This window comes from Morus notabilis, unplaced genomic scaffold (genome assembly GCF_000414095.1).
Source record: "Morus notabilis unplaced genomic scaffold, ASM41409v2 Scaffold674, whole genome shotgun sequence".
In the NCBI taxonomy this organism is placed as follows: Eukaryota; Viridiplantae; Streptophyta; class Magnoliopsida; order Rosales; family Moraceae; genus Morus; species Morus notabilis.
In genome coordinates, this window is record NW_010358718.1 from 29,158 (window position 1) to 49,909 (window position 20,752).

At 29.4% G+C, this 20,752-nt stretch overlaps 1 protein-coding gene and 1 long non-coding RNA gene across 3 annotated transcripts; both read right to left on the bottom strand.

Annotated features, from left to right (window-relative positions):
- Nucleotides 1–11,469: 11,469 nt before the first annotated feature.
- On the bottom strand, nucleotides 11,470–12,456 carry LOC112090622. Its single transcript, XR_002901735.1, has 3 exons — nucleotides 12,400–12,456; nucleotides 11,792–11,854; nucleotides 11,470–11,480 (listed from the first exon to the last, which is right to left on the bottom strand). It is a non-coding gene; the product is annotated as an uncharacterized LOC112090622 (long non-coding RNA).
- A 2,132-nt stretch (nucleotides 12,457–14,588) lies between these two features.
- Nucleotides 14,589–19,653, bottom strand: LOC112090625 (homogentisate solanesyltransferase, chloroplastic-like). Of its 2 annotated transcripts, XM_024162376.1 has the most exons (11): nucleotides 18,966–19,051; nucleotides 18,702–18,800; nucleotides 18,056–18,216; nucleotides 17,755–17,901; nucleotides 17,081–17,309; nucleotides 16,593–16,663; nucleotides 15,764–15,856; nucleotides 15,512–15,629; nucleotides 15,240–15,302; nucleotides 14,899–14,931; nucleotides 14,589–14,791 (listed from the first exon to the last, which is right to left on the bottom strand). In XM_024162376.1, exons 3-11 carry the CDS (start codon nucleotides 18,079–18,081, stop codon nucleotides 14,717–14,719), a joined length of 855 nt encoding a protein of 284 aa, XP_024018144.1. In that variant the 5' UTR covers nucleotides 18,082–18,216; nucleotides 18,702–18,800; nucleotides 18,966–19,051; the 3' UTR covers nucleotides 14,589–14,716. The 2 variants fall into 2 exon arrangements, with proteins under 2 accessions (XP_024018144.1, XP_024018143.1); XM_024162375.1 differs by lacking the exons at nucleotides 18,702–18,800; nucleotides 18,966–19,051 and adding an exon at nucleotides 19,362–19,653.
- Nucleotides 19,654–20,752: the final 1,099 nt, after the last annotated feature.

The window sequence follows — 20,752 nt, forward strand, 5'->3', positions numbered from 1 at the left end:
ATATATATATATATGTATAGTAAAAAGTTTGTACATAACATTTCGCATTTGTGCATGTCATTTATCCTTATGCAAAAGACATGTTGATATTTTTATAAATTTTATCCCATTAGTCCAAACTAAAATTTATGATAACTGGAAAGTCATCAAGACAATTTTTTTTTCATCTGGAAAAAATGATATTTAAACGAGAAACGTATAAAAAGTATTAAATAATGGAAGCGGCAGTATCAATTAATTGACTGTATATTTGTGTTACTGTATATTTGTGACTCTATACGTATAATCAGTTTAAACTCAAATTGGTGAAATAAACGGGACTTTAGCTTTTTTCTTTCTTCCATTTGACATAAGCTATCCTTTATATTCATGCTAGTTTAACTCTACGTGCTATCCACGCAACAAGTAACATGTATGTTAAGTTTTGATCACCTGTTAATATTAATTTTAATTCATTTAATAATAAAGATGTTAGTTAATTAGTTAGAGTTAAAAGAAAAAAAAAGGTGAGGTCAAAATGAAAAAAAAAAAGTAAATAGGTTTTAGGGTAATTGGAACCAAAATGTAAGAAAAAAAATAAAGTTTCAAAAAAAAAAAAAAAGATTAAAAAGGGACTAAAGGAAGAAATAAAGAAGTTTTAGAGCAAAAGGAACAAGAATGGAAAAAAATAAAATTTCAGGGTAAAATTAAAGAAAAAGGGTAAAATGAGACTAAAATGAAGAAATAAACAAGATTGAAGGTAAAAGGAATCAAAACGAAAAAATAAAGTTCAAGGAAAAAAAAAAGAATAAAAAAAGGACCAAGCAAAGAAATAAATAAGTTTTAGGGAGAAAAAAATGAAGAAATAATTGAATTTTTAGACAAAAGGAAGAAAAAGAATAAAGTTTTGAGACAAAATAAAAAAAGGATCAAAATAAAAAAATAAATAAGTTTTAGACTATAAAATAAAACTAAAATAAAATAAAATAAAGCACTTAAAAAAAGAGGGGAGGAGGCATTTCGACAAAAATAGTGTCATTTTGGGCGAAACTTGAAAGAACAAAAATGAAGAAATAAATAAGTTTTTGGCAAAAAGCAAAAAAAAAAAGACAAAATGAAGAAATAAATAAGTTTTAGCAAAAAGTGAACCAAAAAAATGAAAAAAAATAAAGTTTCAGGGAAAAATAAGAAAAAAGAGTCAAAAGGACTAAAATGAAGAAATAAATAAATTTTAGGGTAGAAACAAAAAAGAATAAAGTAAAGGACTTAAAAAAAGAGGATGGAAGAGATTTTGGACTAAAACGATGTCATTTTAATCGAAAAACGCATGAATAGTAAGAGTTTTTATGCTTTCTGCATATGTATAGATATAATCATAGTATGTTTTTTTTTTTTTTTAAAGTATACATTTTGGTAAAGAACGAATAGAAATAAGGGCGCATTCGAAAACTTAATTCAGTGGAACAATTAGGAGAAAGTATTCATGGAGGTCATACTTGATAAATAACATTTTTGAGAATTATAAAGGGATATATAAATTTTAAGGAGTAAAAAGCAACATGAATAGTTTAGGAAAAAAAAAAAAAAACGACAAAAATATAGAACGAAGATGTTATTAAACAGTGTTTTTGGGAACTCGGATTTATATATATTAGTAAGAAAGAATAGATGTGAGGGGAAAAAAAATTGTAGTGTCTTTAATATAGACGTATTGTAGAAAAAAATAAATAATAATTATCGAATCTTTAATCTAGCACACACTGACAACAATAATGTATAAAGATTATATCAGAGAAAATAAAGCATAAAAAAAAAAAAAAAACTTTCACAGCTTGAGTTTTTGTATGTTTTACCTAAAGAATAAAAAATAAAGTATAAAACGCATATTCAACAAAAACCTATAAAAAAAAGAAAGAAAAAAGACATAATGAAAGCGATACAGTTCAATTTCATCAACAATTTTGACACTGGAAAACCAATCTAGTGCCAACAATTTTGGCGTCAATTTGTCCATTATTTGCGACGACAAGTCGTCGCAAATATTGATACGTACGGCTGGCGGTGATGTGACAAAAAGAGGCAAAAAATTTAGCGATTTCCCGCGAAGAGGTTCGAAATATTTCTTTGATGACACGTGTCGTCACATAAAAGGGTTCCAGAAAATTCTATCAAAAATGACTATTTGTTGCGACGACTTATGTAATAATTTCATCACAAATAACTAGGAATTTAATTTTCCAAAAAAAAATGCGGAAACTTTGACGGTTTCCTTAAAATTATTTGCAACGACATCTTTAACAAAGTCGTCGCAAAAAATGAGCACGGGTATATATTTTTCAAGAATATTCTCAGAAATATTAATGAGGTAAAGAAGAACAACGACGTTTTTTTTATTAATTGCGACAACTGTTTAATATTTTTTGCGACAAAATAATGTCGTCACAAAAAGTGACCTATATAAACGCGATCGCAGAACTCCTTCCCTCATTTTTCTCGTGACCCTCCAGTTTTCTCTAATTTTCTCCGTCCAAAACCTCCAAAAACTGTCCAAAAATACTGAAAATAGCTTAGTATTATCGTTCTCTCCTCAAATCTTTCATTTGTGGACAAAAAAAGGCCAAAAAAGTGAAGTTTTCATCTCCCCCTCGCCGCCCACTTTTCCGGTCATCGTCGTTGTTTTTCGGCCGCCGTTGCCGTTCGAGCCATGTTGCCATACCGTTTTCCAACCCCCGGTGTTTGTGGGTTTAGATTTTGTGAGTTAATATTTTGGTATTTTATAAGTTGATTTTGGTATTTTGGTTGTGGTTTGTGATTTTGTTTTGAATTTTGAATTTAGTTTTTGGTTTTCGATTTTGAATTGTGAATTGTAAATTATAATTAAAATTGGAATATGTGGTAATTAGATTAAAATTTGTATGAAATTTATCCGATGATTAAAAAACTTAGAATAAAATTTTAATTAGTTTTACATTACTAATAAAATAATTAAATAAACTAATGTTAATTTTCATAAAATTTGATAAAACTTTATAAATTCTTCATAGTGGAGATTCCTATGGATAAGAGTTAGATACATTTAAGGCACTGATTGTCTGATGAGTACTGTGATGAGTTGTGTGCTTTTATTGAGGTTGGAAAGAATTATGCAAATTCAACCGGGGGTATTAGTTATCCGTTGATCAAGTGTAGAAATCATGAGATGCTACCACCAGAAATAATGAACGCACACATACATCGATGGGGTTTTGATACAAGTTACACCACATGGATTCACCATGGTGAAATACGTGTTGCTACTGCAGTTGTCAGTGAACATGTTGACGAGATGTTTGCTATGCTAAATGATGTGGTTGGGATTAGTGATGATCATGAGACGATGGGTGAGACAAAAACAGTTATAGAAGATACACATTACGATAAATTTAGGAATCTCTTATCCGAGCTCCAAGTTGGATTGTATCCGGGTTGCACTAAGTATTCTACTATAATTACATTTTTATTTTATTTTATTAATTACTTTTTACAATAATAATTTTTATTTCTATTTTTTATTATTTATTTCCTTTTATTTAATTATTCTTTATTATTATAATATCATGAATTATATTTAATATTGGGTTTAAATATATAATAATATACAACATTAATTATTAAAATGAGAAAAAATAAATAAAATATAAAAATTATTTACGACGACAAATGTGGTCGCAAAAAATATAAGCCACGTCATCTAATTCTGCATCTTTTACGACGACTTAATTCACAAAATGTTGTCGCAAATACCCAATGCCATGTCATCTTAATGATGTAACCGATGAAATAATTGCAATGACTTATTTACGGCAATTGTCGTCACAAATATAATTGCGATGACTGGTTGTCGTCGCAAAAATAATTTTTGCGATGAATCAATTGCGGCCACAGTTTTGCGATGATAAGTGGTCGCTAAAAATTCATTTGTGATGACTTTGAATTTGTTGCGACGACTTTTTATCATCGCTAATATCCGTGTTTTTTGTAGTGAAATTTCAATTTTAGAAAAAAAATCTACAAAAGATCTACATTTTTCCCCTCCCTCACGTCTCTCTCCCTCCCCCATTCTTCTCTCTCGTTCCCTCTCACACTCTTACTCTCTCTTTCTCATCTCCCTGTCCGGCCCTCTCTCTTTCAACCGTTCCCTCTCACCTCGCACTCTCAAAAAAAAAAAGCTTTGATTTAGTTAGAAAACAAATGGTTTTCTTCAAAATTCCTTGGGTAACCCAATTGTGAGAATGAATTTGTAGAACCTTGAAGTTTTGCACGTGGTTTTCATGATCAAAGAGGTGGGGTTTTTTCTCCCTTGTTCCTTTAAATCTGAAAATTGGTTGTTTTGTGGCTTAATTTCTTGAGTTTCATGTTAAATTTTGATTTTCTTGTTGAAATCATAAACCTTGAGTCACTACTACAATTTCTTGTAGTGAGCTTTCCCCTTCTTAAAGAGAAGTCAAAGTTTGCTTAGAGACATGTTAGTCTGAATTTTCTTTGAGAGGATTGTGTGTTATGTGAATTTTGGTCATGTTCATAGCGTTTTCTAGTTTTAATGAGTATGGTTTTGATGAGGATCCTAACAGCAGCCCAAAGAAAAGTATAAAATTGTACTTTTTTGATGAGTTTTTTATGTTTATTTTGTTAGAATCTTAAACTAGACATCCTAAGCTTCATATAGCCATAAGAATCACCTCAAACTGACAATTATAGCTCAAGTTATACATTTTTAAAGTGAAGTATGTTTTCTAGAAATTCTACAGAAAAACCAGTACGTTTTGATCTGGTGTGACATATTTTTGGAGGCCTTGAAGGACCTGAAACCAAGCTTATGATAGCTCTTTGGAAAGCTCTAGACGTTTACTTTGATTGGACATTGATTTTATAATTTTTGGGGCTATGTAGAATATTTTATATTTATTTCTGTTACAGTCGTCAAAACAGTCTTTTCTTAAAATTGATAAAACAAAGAACTGAGACCCCTACTTTTTAAAATAGGAATGCTGTACCCACCCTTACTACCATTTAGAACACATTATTAGTGATGTGTGAGAGTTTGAACCACCTCATTTGGAGTTTTGTAGCCCGAGTTGTGCGCATCGAAAGTTTTATGTGGAAACTTTAAAAAAGCTGTCAAAAACAGAAAAATCAGAATTTTGATTTCTGAAGAACTGTTTTTGAGGTACTTAGAGAGTGGGGATTTAGGTGTATGATAGGTCGTTGGAAAGATATACATGTCTACTTTCTTTTGGAGTTTATTTTGGAATTTTTGGCGACCTAGAAAACATTTTATGAATTTTCCTATCAGAATCAACGAATCTGCCACTTCTCAAGCGAATATGATTATGAGTAAGAAACTGATTTATGACTGACCTATTGAGCTTTAAATAACGAAAGCCAATTTGTCTATTTTGGACAGTAGAAAGAAAAATGAACAAGGGATGTGAAGAGATTTAAACTCGGATTTTGCTAAGCAACTCAAGTAAGTAGAATATGATTTCCCTGTAGCACTTGTGAACTTTGTTTGATAGACTTTCTATGGAATGTCTAGTATGCTATTATGTGAATTTTTGCGACATTGTCAATGTGTATGTTTTGTGGAGTCATGCTTGTGCTAGTATATTGTACACATAGTGGAACATCACGCTGATTGTTGAATTGCTTGTGATTGAGCACATGATAGCATGCATGATAGGCCGGTACTGCCAAGTCCTCAAAGGACTCATATTGTGATATTGTGATTGCTGAAATTGCTTAATTGTTGTGATATGGTGATTGATGAGATTGTGATTGAGCCAGGTGGGTGATGACAGAGACTATATTGTGATATTGTGAATTTAAATCCTCTGGACGTTACCTCAAGCCAAGTGGGTGATGACGGGAAACCTGATATTGTGATTTAAAAAATTAGCCTGTGGCCAGATTGTGAAAAGGCCGGCACCAGTACCGGGAGGGCCCTAGAGATATATAGTGCACGTGCATTGAGTGTAAGAATTGATTGACATTGGTTATCTAAGATGTTGTGATGCATGCGTACGTTGAAAATAGATTGTGTAATTGTTGCTCTACTTACAGAGCCTGTAGCTCATTAAAGTTTACTCTATGCTGTAGGTAAAGGTAAGAACAAGGCAGATCAGTGCGCAGGGGAGTTGGCTTCGTTGACCGTTGTACATATGGACAGACCAAAGAAACTGCGCATATACTATTTTTGAGATTGTGAATGTATATATTTTTTTGTGATCAAACTCATAAACCTTGAATGACGGAATATTTATATGCATGGCTAGATAACCTGGAAGGAATGTTATGTTGAGTGAGTCTTATTTAAGGAAAATTTTTGAAATACCATAATTTCTGCATAAGCAACTAGTGAGGGTTTATTATTGTGGCACATCCTTAGGGTTAGTACTAGGTAAGGTTTCGGGAGATAGTATAAGGGGTGTCACACAGAGTAACCCCAAATTTTATACATCCATGATCTTAATCAGACGACCCAAATAATTTATGTTTTAATTTTTTAATTATTGTTATTTATCATGCTTATTTATTCATTTTGAACTGATTCATGGCCTGATTTTATCTATTTTAATAACATTTTGTTCCAAATTTTCAATACTCCTCAAATAAAAATACTACAAAGAATTTGAATAAAATATAAAATTAAACAAAAATATATTAAAATAAAATAAAATAACACCAAATAAATACAAATAAATGAAACAAAATAAAAAAGTGTTAGTTTAAAGCACAATAAAATAAGTTAAATTTATGTCTTTTTTTTTCTTCTCTCTCTTTTTTTGTAAACGATTAATATAATAGTTATTTTAAATAAATCACGCAGCGCCGAACGCGTGTTCAAGACTAGTATGACCAAAAAAAAAATCTTGCTGGAAATCAAAAGGGAGAAGAAGAAGAGGAATCGAGAATAGAAAAACAAAAACGAAAGAAAAACCAACCTTTTGAACAAAACAAATTATAAAATATAGGGACAAAACAAATAGAACCTGCGATAAAAATCATAAAACAAACAAATTCATGAAAATGATAGGGGGCGTTGAAATTTCCTACCAGTAAGGTGAGAGTTTGTGGTAAGATTTGTCTTGTGTCCCCATTGAAATATAAAGTGATTGTCAATTGTATCATAGAATCTATCCTATTACCGTTAATGAACAATAATAGTAAGTTGATGTTATTTTTTGTAATTGAATGGCATGGTATAGTCGTCAAAATTTGGTTTAATTTTGGTTGGCTTGTCGAAGAAGAGGACTGAATCAATGAATCAGAAATCAAGATTTGATATTGAAGATCTCCTCCATAGCTTTTGTAGAAGGAATCCTCCCAAATTTGATCCCAAATATCATCTAATTAAATCAGTTATACTAAGGTCTATTATTCTTAAAAAAAAAAAAAAAAAAAAAATCCCCAAACAAAGGCTAAAATTTCACCCCTAAGTTAAACCCAAATCATAAATTAGTGTATTACAAACAAGACAAACTCGAAATCACCAAACTACATAAAAATTTTCAAGCTACTGTAGTGAGCACGTACAATATTTGCATCATTTCAAATTACTAGAAATTGAGCACGTAATATTCAAAGAAATAAAATAAAATTGTACCCGACTGTGATTACGGTAATGTTGGCCGAATAATAAGGATTTTAAAAACCTGCTTTCCCCATAGAGCCCTTCTTGCTGGATCAATTTATTGGTGGAGGATTTTGAAGAAAAGTTGGATGATTTAATATCTAATTTGGTTGTGGGCTTAATTGGAATTAACCTATTTACTTGAGAGGAGACCTTGTAACGTTGAGAGATAAAAGGGGATACTCTAAGGGAAGAGTGAGAGATTGTGTGCTCCATCTTCAGTAAGTGAAACAACCAAATAAGAAGAAGAAGAAAAAAAGAAGCAGAAAAGAACAAGAAAAGTGATGAGAACAAATGCTTCAAGAGCTTCCAATATTTATAGGAGAATGCCTGGTCTACCACTATATAAATTTTTAACATCAAAATATTTATTTATTTATTTTTTTTTTGCCCACATGTCAATCACGAATTTGGAATAAGTAGTAGCGAGAACGTTTAATATTTTATGTTTATCATCTTTAGAGACAGAAGAGAGAGAAAAAAATATATAGAAGAACAACTTGTTCTCTAATTTATCATGAATTTGGCTATTACAAAAGTGCAGAAAAACTAAAAGGAGAATTATAAAAGGAAAGGAAGCATTCTCATTGCTTATGAAATTACTGAAAAAAAGTAACTTGTACAAAAGGTGGAGAAAGAAAACAGGGTTTTGTTGTGACAAACCTCCAGCTCAGTAAAATAATAATAATAATAATAATAGTAATAATAATAATAATAATAATGAATAAGAAAAATTTATAATATCTGCAGCTAACTCAACCTTGTTTACAATTTTAACCCTCAAAACTCCTAATATTTGACCATAAAAAAACCACTCGAGCTTCACATTTTTTTACGGATAATTTATCAGCATATTTTATATAAAGTAATGTGCATCATTGTTTTTGTTTGACTGTGATTCTATTTATGTGGTGCAAATTCTCAAATCTCGGTTCCTTGGAAATACAAAACACGTTAAATCAGAGTTTGGTCCCAGCTTCGTGATATTAATATTATAACTTCTTTGATGATGTTTGTTTGAATGATTCTGCTTAGTTTAGGATCATGATTCATAGTTTTGTTAAAGTATTTTTTTTCTTATAAAACAATTAAATTTCAAAAATTAAAATTATGAAACCATATACCATTGCGTTATATATATATATATATATATATAACACGCTAATGTATGCATCACTTGTTCTATTAAAAGAGATTAATTATAAAAATTTCTTTCGAACTATGACTTTATAATACTTTATCATTCGATTTTAAAACGTAACATCTGTTCTCTTTAAAATATGAAACATTAACAAAAGAATCGTGGTCCGTTAGTGTTTCTAAAAGACATGACACTTGTCACACATATATTGATTGTTCTTAAATAATTTACTACGAAATTAATTTTTTACCCAACGCTTTTAAATTTACATTTTCCAAATCATCCTTTAATTTTCATAAAAAAATATATATTGTGAATTTAAAAATTATTAGTTTTAACTTTTTTTTGCTAAAGGAGTTTCAATTAATTAATTAATTAATAAGAAAAGTAAAATTAAAAATTTTGTTTTATTTACTATCATATTAAATAAAAGGATTTAACTTAACTCACAGTATACATATATAAATATATACTTAAAAGTAGAATTAAAAAATAGTTTTCTTTAAGATTTAATTTATTTTAAAATTTAATCTATTCTAAGAATGGATAGGATTACCAAAATATCCCTAGATTATATACCATATCTTAGTTTTCGGTTAAAAACTGTAACAGAAGGAGGGTTTTTTTGTTTTTTTTTTTTTTTTTTTTTTTTTTTTTTTTTTTTTAATAATGAGTGAAGATTAATTAAATGCTGCGACGTTCACTTTTCAGCACCGCAACATCCGATCGCGATTAATCACCAAATCTTCAATCTTAGATTAATCACCAAATCGCTATAGGATGATCTTTATAATAGGTGCCGACTTAATTGAGATGTACTAATAAGATCTGATATCAGTTATTTTCTCTTATCGTCTAAAAAAAAGAATTAGTATCTGACTTCTAATAATAATCTTAGCAAAACCAGCAAGAAAACAAATTAATTAACAGAGGAAATCAAAAGGAGATCTCAAGATGGACAGGTTCGATAGTGGGGGAGGAAGACGACAAATAAAAATGAAATTTTTTCCAAATTATGATTCTTGTAATACTTTATCATTTGATTTTTAAAATATAATATCAGTTCTTCTTGAAAGATGAAACATTAATAAAAAAATCGTTGTCCGTTAGAGTTTTTAAAAGACATGACACTTGTCACACACATATATTGATGGTTCTTAAATAGTTTAGTGCAGAATTATTTTTCTACCCACCGCTTTTAAATTTACATTTTTTAAAACATCCTTTGATTTTTATAAAAAAAAAAATATATTGAGAATTTAAAGTTCCTATACAATTTATTTTTATTATGTGTCATTTTGAAATAATTTTTTCATCACTTTGTTTCTGTTGAAATAATTTCTTTCAAATGAATCCTTACTTTATTTTTTATTATTTTTTTTCTTGTCAAAGACTCATGTACATTTTAATTCTCTTTTGATGTGCCTTTTTGAAATAGTTTTTCTTTCTTTCTTGTTCCGATTAAATAAATTAATTTGAATGTGTCCCTATTTATATTTTTTCATATAATGCTTATTATATCATAAGTGATTCTTGGAAATGTTTTTTTTTTTAATTGGCTTACTAAAACAATTCTTTTTTCAAGTATGTCTCTTTTTAACATCATTTTTACACAACCCATTCAATTACCGTTTTCTCAAGATACCTTTTTTTCCTAATATGTTACTATCACTATTTTTTTTTCCTTGACTATGTCCCTTTTAGGCTATTTAAATATTTTTTCACGTGTCATTTTCTACTATTTTTTATATGTCCTGCCTAATAAACTTTATCATTTGAATTACCCGCTAAAATATTTGTCTTTTATACATGTTCTAATTATCTATACATGTGTGATATTCAACCAAAACAAACATTTTAATTAGAACATTTATAAGTCTTTAATATATATATATATATAAAGGGCCATAACACTTCATCTTTGTCTCTAGCTTTATTGTAACCAGACATTTTAGTCTTTTTTTTTTCCTTTTGGATACCGCCTTTTGCTTGATTTATTTCTTTGTATTATTATATCCTAAGATGTATTCTATTAAAATACTTATTTCTTTTTTAACTTATTGAAAAAATTTTAACCACACTATGAAGCAACAATGCCTTTTTGGGGTCGGGAAATTATCTTATCCAATGCTTATGTATTATTATCAAGGCATTTTTGCTTTCGGTAATTATATATCTTCTCTTACTGGTGTATATATCAAACGAAAGAGAGCAGTAAAAATATATATTCAATATATACATCGTACTTGAACGATTGAATCAATTTATCTAAGGTACTACTATACTATTGACATAAACTCACAACTAAAAGAGATGACATAAACTCATGATTATAATATTTGTCTTGAATGCCTTTATCCAAAAATTAAAAGAAATAAAATGATGATATCTTAAAAATATTACACACAACTCAATTTATTCCTTACCCCACCCTAGTCTATATGGGAAAACGTATAATCAACTGGCAATTAATTCGTTACATGAAAGGAAATAAGACAAACTCTATATTAATAAGGTTCCAGAGAAATTGATAAAAATTTGCGCTTGCTTCCTGCATACACACGATAAAAGTTAAAAATATGATCAAAATATTAATAGCATATCACTCAATTAATTAACATATTGTTGAGTCAAAGGTGCATATTTTATAATATTTACCTTGACATAATTTGCTTTGTCCAACTTTTTCGCCTGAAAGAATACAAAGAAAAGAAGTTAAATTATAATAAGAGAAGTTAATATTTTCTTGTACGTTATCTTTTTGGGATCATTTATGGTGGAACTACTTTTTTAACTGTTAGATTAGTTTTTTAACGGTTAAATATGTGCAAATCTGTATTAAAAATTTATAGCGCACCGCACAAAATTACTCTTGCTGCAGATATGATCGTTAGAAAAGTAATCTAATAGTTGAAAAAAACAGTGCTCCACTGATAGAGCATTTATTGGGATTCCACCACAAAAAAATCCCTTATTTTTTTCTCAGTTTATGTGAGGCATACCTGAAAAAGTAACCATACGGTCAAGATTGGGTGAGCAGACAACATTAAATAACGCTTGAAAGCCTGAAAACATCAAATGAGCGACTTTATGTATCAGTCATAGTCTTCACATAAGGAAGGACCGGTTAAAGGGAAAAAAAATTAAAATGAAGAAAACACTGGATGAAATCTTTTTTTGTTTTAAATATCTATCAACTTGGTTTTTCCTTTTTTTTTTCTACATGTAACTTTTGCACAGTTGGTAAATTATCTTCTCAGATAAGTTATAATCTTATCTTATTTGTAAAGACAAAATTGGTTATTTACTTAAGTGATTCTTTTTTTCTTCCCCTTATCTGTGGGAGTTGGAGCCAATAACCGATCATTTCAAACAAATCATAACACCAACTAAACACAAATTGAGCTAGTTAGTTAATAACTTACATTAATAAATGAACCAGTTACAAGAAATAAATAGAAAAACAAAGGAAAAATTTTATAAGAATTCTTCATGAAAGAATTTTAGATTTAGGATATTTATACAAACATTCTGCTTTCCAAAACAAAAAACAAAAAAAAAACAAACATTATATAGTAACCAATTTAATGACAGAGAATTATAAAATTACCTGAGGCATGTAAATGCCAACTGCTATAGCACCACTGTAAGCTAACATCAAAATTCCCGTTCCAAGGATTGTAATGTATTTAGGTCCAATTATCGCCCCAAATGTTTGGATATTATACCTATAATGTTTTAATATTAATTTGAAAACTAATAAATATACCATCTTAAACATGTTTATAAGATTAAAAAGTGATTGATGTAGAACATTTTGAGATTTTGAATCCACAATATGCGATAATACATATAAACTTACCTCAAGTCACCTTCCACGTCTGTGATATCTTTTGTGAGGCAAGCAACCGAGTAAAACAAGGCAACAAAGGTAATAATGAAAACGTTTGGGGGGCTGCAGGGTGAATTGAAAGCGAAACATTAGATCTCTATAAAGAGTTGAACTAATGTCCACCTATTAATTGAAATAACAAAAGTTATACTTCCAAAATTTTTTGTTTTTTATTTCTCTTAAGAGAATACTTGTATCTTTTTAGCAACAAAAAAATGCATAGTCAAATAAATTATTTGTTTTTATGTAAAGTAAATGTTGAACGATAATTTAGTTGCTTCACAAGTTTTCTATTACACCATCTCCTTTTGACCATCAAATATGGCCGTGTTGTAATTAATAGATCTCGCTTATTGTCATGCCTGCATCATATGCGGCCTCCATTTGTTTTACAATCACTAAGCAAAAATATCTAGAGAATTAACATGGTTTTATAAGTAATTTATGGGGAATAAATTACTATATGAAATTAAGTTTGTTTATGTTTCTTAGAGTTCAGAATTCAAATTTCATTACAGTAAAAAACTTTAAAAAATAGTCATATCTAATTTTTTTTATTACAGTAAAAAGCTCTCACATAAAGTCACATCTCAATTCAAATTAAAAATTCGAATCAACGAACTAAATGAGCCCAAATCGAGTTATTTTAAGATGTTTTCTTCTGTATTCCACTTTTGACATGGTTCCAACCAGTTCTACTTATATTCTTATTATCTAAGTTCTTGTTTATATTTTATATACGAGTATTTTCACATTATTAAGAGTTGTTGAGATTCCTGTGCCAATTTCGCTAGGAGTATTACAGTCATCACATTTTCTCCTTCATTTTTTGTTTTTTGTTTTTTACTTTTTTCTTTCCTATTTAGGTTTTCCCACCTTTTACTTAAAGTTCCTATACAGTTTATTTTTATTATGTGTCATTTTGAAATAATTTTTTCGTCACTTTGTTTCTGTTAAAATAATTTCTTTCAAATGTATCCTTACTTTATTTTTTATTATTATTTTTTCTTGTCAAAGACTTATGTACATTTTAATTCTGTTTTGATGTTCTTTTTTGAAATAATTTTTTTTCTTTCATGTTCCTATTAAATAAATTAATTTGAATGTGTCACTACTTATATTTTTTCATGTAATGCTTATTATATCATAAGTGATTCTTGTAAATGTTTTTTTTAATTGGCTTACTAAAACAATTCTTTTTTCAAGTATGTCTCTTTTAAACATCATTTTTACACAACCCATTCAATTTCCGTTTTCTCAAGTTACCTTTTTTTTTTCCCTAATATGTTACTATCACTATTTTTTTTTTGTTTGAATATGTCCCTTTTAGGCTATTTAAATATTTTTTCACGTGTCCTTTTCTACTATTTTTTATATGTCCTGCCTAATAAACTTTATCATTTGAATTACCCGCTAAAATATTTGTCTTTTATACATGTTCTAATTATCTATATATGTATGATACTCGACCAAAACAAACATTTTGATTAGAACATTTCATCTTTGTCTCTAGCTTTATTGTAACCAGACATTTTCATCTCTTTTTCCCTTTTGGATACCGCCTTTTGCTTGATTTAGTTCTTTGTATTATTATATCTTAAGATGTATTCTATTAAAATACGTTTTTCTTTTTTAACTTATTGAAACAATTTTAACCATACTATGAAGCAACAATGCCTTTTTGGGGTCGGGAAATTATCTTATCCAATGCTTATATATATAATTATCAAGGCAGTTTTGCTTTTGGTAATTATATATCTTCTGTTACTGGTGTATATATCAAACGAAAGAGAGCAGTAAAAATATATCTTCAATATATACATCTTACATGAACGATTGAATCAATTTAATTATCTAAGGTACTACTATACTATTGACATAAACTCACAATTATAATATTTGTCTTGAATGCCTTTATTCAAAATTAAAAGAAACAAAATGATAATATCTTAAAAATATTGCACACAACTCAATTAATTCCTTACCCCACCCTAGTCTATAGGGGAAAACGCATAATTAACTGGCAACTATTTCGTTACATGAAAGGAAATAAGAGAAACTCTAAATTAAGAAGGTTCCAGAGGAATTGATAAAACTTTGCGCTTGCTTCCTGCATACACACGATAAAAGTAAAAAATATGATCAAAATATCAATAGCTTATCACTCAATCAATTAACATGTAGAGTAGTCGAAGGTGTACATTTTATAATATTTACCTTGACATAATTTGCTTTGTTCAACTTTTTTGCCTGAAAGAAAACAAAGAAAAGAAGTTAAATTATAATAAGAGAGTTTTTACTTGTACTTTATTTTTTGGGATTATTTATGGTGGAACTGCTATTTTAACTGTTGGATTAGTTTTTTAACAGTTAAATTGGTACAGGTCCGTATTAAAAATTTACAGTGCACCGCACAGAATTGCTCTTGCTGCAGATGTGGCCGTTGAAAAAGTAATCCAATGGTTTAAAAAACAAACAGTGCTCTACTGGTAGAGTATTTATTGGGGTTCCACCACAAAAAAAATCCCTTTTTTGTTTTCATTTTATGTAAGGCATACCTGAAAAAGTAACCATAAGGCCATGATTGAGTGAGCAGACAACATTAAATAACGCTTGAAAGCCTAAAAACATCAAATGAGCGAACTTATGTATCAGTCATAGTCTTCACATAAAAAAAGACCGGTTAAAGGAAAAATAATTAAAATGAAGAAAAAACTGTGATGAAATCTTTTTTTTGTTTTAAATGTCTATCAACTTAGTTTTGCCTTATATAGTAACAAAACAAATATTATATAGTAATCTATTTGATGACAGAGAATTATAAAATTACTTGAGGCATGTAAATGCCAACCGCTATAGCACCACTGTAGGCTAACATCAAAATTCCCGTTCCAAGGATTGTAATGTATTTAGGTCCAATTATCGCCGCAAATGTTCGGATGTTATACCTATAATGTTTTAATATTAATTTAAAAACATATAAATATACCAGCTTAAACATGTTTATAAGATTAAAACGTGACTGACGTAGAAAATTTTTAGATTTTGAGTTCACAAGATGCAATGATACATATAAACTTACCTCATGTCACCTTCTATGTCTGTGATATCTTTTGTGAGGCAAGCTACGAAGTAAAACAACGCAACAAAGGTCACAATGAAAACGTTTGGGGGGCTGCAGGGTAAATTGTAAGCGAAACATGAGATCTCTATAAAGAGTTAAACTAATGTATATGTATTAATTGAAATAACAAAAGTTGTACATGTTTTTAGCGATATAAATTGCATACTCAAATAAATTATTTGTTTTTTTTATGAAGTAAATATTGAACAATAATTTAGTCGCTTCACAAGTTTTCTATGACACCATCTCCTTTTGACCATCAAATGCCAGTGTTGTAATTAATAGATCTCGCTTATTATCAATCCTACATCATATGGGATCTCCATTAGTTTTATATATAATCACTAAGCAACAATATCTCGAGAATGAACATGGTTTTCTAATTAAGTTATGTGGAATAAATTACTACATGAAATTAAAAACAGATAAATATAGTGAAGATTAAACGTCGAATTTAAATTATATCATTCTAAATAGAATGTCAATTAGCTGCGCCAACGAAAACGCGATGTTACTATATATATATATATATATTTGCTAACTGTGACTCAATCAAATGGTTACACGTAAAATTCTCTCTCAAAAATTACAACTACTGAGCTGTAACTGAAATAACCACGTAATATTGTATCTCATAATTCCTAATAACTTAAGCTGTAATAAGAAAAAAAAAACACTTAAGCTATAAATTAATTAAGATTAAATAATATGCCAAATGTTCCTTTGAAGGAAAAAGAGCAAGATATGAAAAAGTAAAAATAAAAAAACAAAAAATTGTTACACGTACCTCCACTGGAATGGAAGTCCAAGGGAAGTTGTGGCGGCGTAGAGTACACCGGCATGGTGAATTGTACTCATCTGCATAAGTTGCTTTTGTTATTCAAATAATCTATTACCACTGATTTTTCTCTACCGTGTAGTATATGGCGAAGAGAGAATTTACGATGCCCTAACTAGAACCTAGAAAAAAAAGTTAGCAACTTCACAAAGTATACTCTTCTTCTTTATGCTAGAACAACGACATAAACAGAATTTCATGCTTTCTAGAATAAAGTACTTGACCTTTGTCTCATACAGTGTCCTCTAATCATAAACTGAATTTTACGTGAAAAAATCTTACATATTATAATCGATCTCAAATTATATTTAATTACATTTTTCATGCCATTTTTAACTTTTTAGAAGACCGATATTGTATTTTCAACCACCTAAAATGTAAATAAATTAAAATGAAATTTAATTACATGATTCTGGATTGGAGAAAAGTAATAGTACCAAAGAAATCGAAATAAGTGTTGCAATAGAAGATCCTTTGAACCTAAATGGAGGGGCAGAATACATAGTTGCCAATAGGAGAGTAAGACAAAAGGAACAAGTGGTGATCAAATTGGCGTTCATTAACCATAAAATCAACTGGCCTCCAATTACGGAAAATATCGTTAAGAACCATGCTTGTTTTAGTGAAAGATCGCCTGTCGGTATTGCCAAATAAGGTTTGTTCATCCTGACAAATAAGACATAAACAAAAATACACTAGACCATGAAAAAGAAAAATCAAAACAAACAAAAGTAAGAAGGCTTTTGCATGCACTAATTTTGGAAAAAATATTACCACTTTGATTCTAATTGTCAAGAAATTAGTTAAGATGCACGCAAGTCCTGAACGTAAATTAAAAGCACCAAGGCCAATATAAGATGGCTGTATATCCTTTTACTTCTAACCAGGAGTCTTTAAGGTTCCTTTGTTTACCCCATAGATACACAGCAAATTATATATGTAGGTATTTAGAAACCTTTGTTAGTGTGGTTCTTTTAACTGTTATTTTTATTAGGATTCAGTTTAAGTTTAACAGATCGTTTCAGTTCTTTAACAGCTTGTTTTCCAATATAATCGTCAAGATATGTGCTGCTATATATATAAGTACATATATATTTATATAAAAGCATACCTATCAATATCGGCATCAAAAATCTGATTAATGCCAGCAATGTAAGAGTTTGCAAGAATTATAGCTATTAGGCCCGGTAATGCCTCAAACAACAGAGACCATTTGAACAAGTGTTTGTTCTCGACCATTACTCTTGCAAACATACATCTGCTCAAAAAAAAAAAAAACAACAAAAAACAAAACAAAACAAAACAAAATATGTACATAGAGTTATATAAACTAATATGCGCAATTAGATCATTTCTTGTACTGCAAAATCACTTTTTTTTCCTCCTCTAAATTTCTGTAAAAGCTTACTTACATGGATGATATAGATACTTGAATCATTGCATAGGGCCTTGAGAATTTATAAAAAACAGATCCAAAACGTAAAATTTTGGCAACCAAATTTGGACCAGCTGATTTAGTTTGATCTTTGTCGAGGACGGGGTTTGAACCTTCAGATTCCAGTTGAGCGCATGCCTAAAACCATAATTAGTTCAAATTATAAGTACTTTAATTGAATGAAATTTGAAAAACTAACAAATGTAATCAGAATCACAACACTAACTATCGAAACACTTTTGACTAAGGATAAATTCTCAAATGGTTCTGCAAGGAAGCCTCCAACAACAGTATACTCTATTATTTGAAACCTATGTGGGTCCCATGCATTATACTTATATATATATATATTGTCAAAAGTTTGTACATAAGAAAAAACATGTTTTTTTTAAAGATAAATTTGGTAATTTCATTAAAAGGTCACTAGAAGGCTAAAATACATGACTGCACGAAAACTTTTTAAACGGGTTCCACTCACAAAACTAGATATTAGAAATGCACCGCTAATCTGATAATAGGGAGGACACTTCCCAAAAGTGTCTCTATAACATTTGGCCACGTAAAATCGAGTCAAAGTGAGCCAGATTTTAATTCTGTAATGGACCTCACACATACACACATACCTCATACTAGTAGCGGTGGGGAAGCCAACTGTTGGCTGCGGGGGAAAATCCCGCAGACTGAAAGAGGTGTGGAAACCACTCTCTAGTTGGAGGAACACACTGGGGGATGGAGAAACCATCTCTATTATTATAGCAAAATAAAGAACAAAGTATAAAAAATTGTACACAAATCCACAACTCCTCCAAGTTTGTCCATGAGTTTTTAGAGCCCACGGCCAACGAACACCCTCCAAAGATCTTGTAAAACCACCGAGAAACTCATACCTTCACGAGCCAGATCTAACGAAACACCACCTCTTGTGGTTACACAGAGCTCATCACATTGTAGATCGTTCCGGCAACACGCCGGACCTCCGGCCAAAGAGAAAAGGTCAGTAGAGAAACTTAGAGAGGAGGAGAAAATTTTAAAGAGAGAGAGAGAGTGCTGTCAAAACACTTTAGCTCTTTCTAATTTTATCCCATGAGTAAAAAATAAAATTGTTTTAAGGGATCCCACATTTACTTCATTATGGATGAAAAATGCAACTAAACAATTTTTCATTAATGCAAAAGGATGTTTGGTGGTTCACACAATTTGTATCATTTTCATTACTAGAAAGTCAGCAATTAAGCGTGTACTAACTTACTAATATGCAATTAAAGAAATAAAATAAAATATACCTGACTATAATTACGGTTACGTTGGCCAAATAATAAGGATTTTGAGAACCTGTTCTCCCCATAGAGCCCTATCGGCTGGTTCAATTTATTGGTGGCGCATTTTGAAGGGAAGTTGGATGATTTGGTACTTAATTTTGTTGTAGGTTTAATTGGAATTAACCTATTCACATAAGAGGAGGCCTTACAACAGCTAGATATAAAAGGTGGTACTTTAAGGGAAGAGTACTGGGTGATTGTGAGCTCCATGTATGGTAAATGAAACAACCAAGGAAAAATAATAAAAAGGACAAAAGCAAACGAGAAAGTGTTGAAAACAAATGCTTCAAGAGCTTCCAAATTTATAGAAGAATGCCATTGGAAAGTCTACTTGTCATGTTACTGTAAATTTGACTAGCTATTCTTTTATGATTATTATAACGGAAAAGTCGTCAAAAAATTTTTTTTTTTCATCTGAATATAATGATATTTTAAACGAGATAGGTATGAAGTAACCCTCACAATACAACGGCAAGAAAAATATATTTAAGTTTTAATTAGGAAGCAATTGTCATTTATATCTGTCTTATCTATTATAAGAAGCGCGGATGGCATTGAATTTTTCGTACTTCAACTGTCAGCTTTGTTGTTTTCAGGTTTATCTCTTTTTTTTTCTTTGAAGTTTTTTTTTTTTTTTTTTAATTTACTTTGCTTACTTGCTCTAAACCTTTTTTTAAAGTGTATATTTCAACCTTTTTTTTTTCCTTTCCATTGTCCTTAATTGTACTTTAAATGTTGTTCTTTTTTCTTCTTCTTTCAATCTTTTACATTTCATTGTTTCCCATTCAAATATTTTTTTATTAATTTTCTTCTTGTTTTTTTCTTACTTTCATAAATATTTTCACTTGTTTTGCTTGCCTGCTTTCTTTCAAGCACTTGTTTTTTTCTTTTTTAACTTTGCCTGCTTGCTTTCAAGTTTTTTTTTTAATTAATGTATTTTTCAGTTTTTTTCCTCTCCATTTTCTTTAATTGTATTTAAAATATTGTTCATTTTATTCTTCTTTTTTAAATCTTGCATTTTTCATTTTTTCCTGTTAAAATGATTTTTTTTTCATTTATTTTCTCTTTAACTACCTCATTTATTATTATTATTTCACTTGTGAATAGTCTCCAATACTATATATCTATATTTATAGTAGAGAAGATGTATATATACTTTCTTTTTTCAATCATCATTATGCCTAATATAAAATTTTTTTATTTTCATAGAACCATAATTAATTTTATTTAGGTTAAAATTAAAAACTTTCTAATAATTTAGAAAGTTATTGGAAAATTTTTTATGATTACCATTTTTTAGTTTGAAAATAATTATAAGTTGGATATATTTATTTATGTTTGTCATTATTACAACA

Coding starts and splice junctions, on each gene's coding strand:
- LOC112090625 (XM_024162375.1), bottom strand. CDS start 19,607: ATGGAGCTCACAATCACCCAGTACTCTTCCCTTAAAGTACCACCTTTT. Junction 15,857..16,592: donor GGACTTCCATTCCAGTGGAG/GTACGTGTAACA, acceptor TTTACCCTGCAG/CCCCCCAAACGTTTTCATTG. Junction 15,630..15,763: donor GACATAGAAGGTGACATGAG/GTAAGTTTATAT, acceptor AAAACATTATAG/GTATAACATCCGAACATTTG.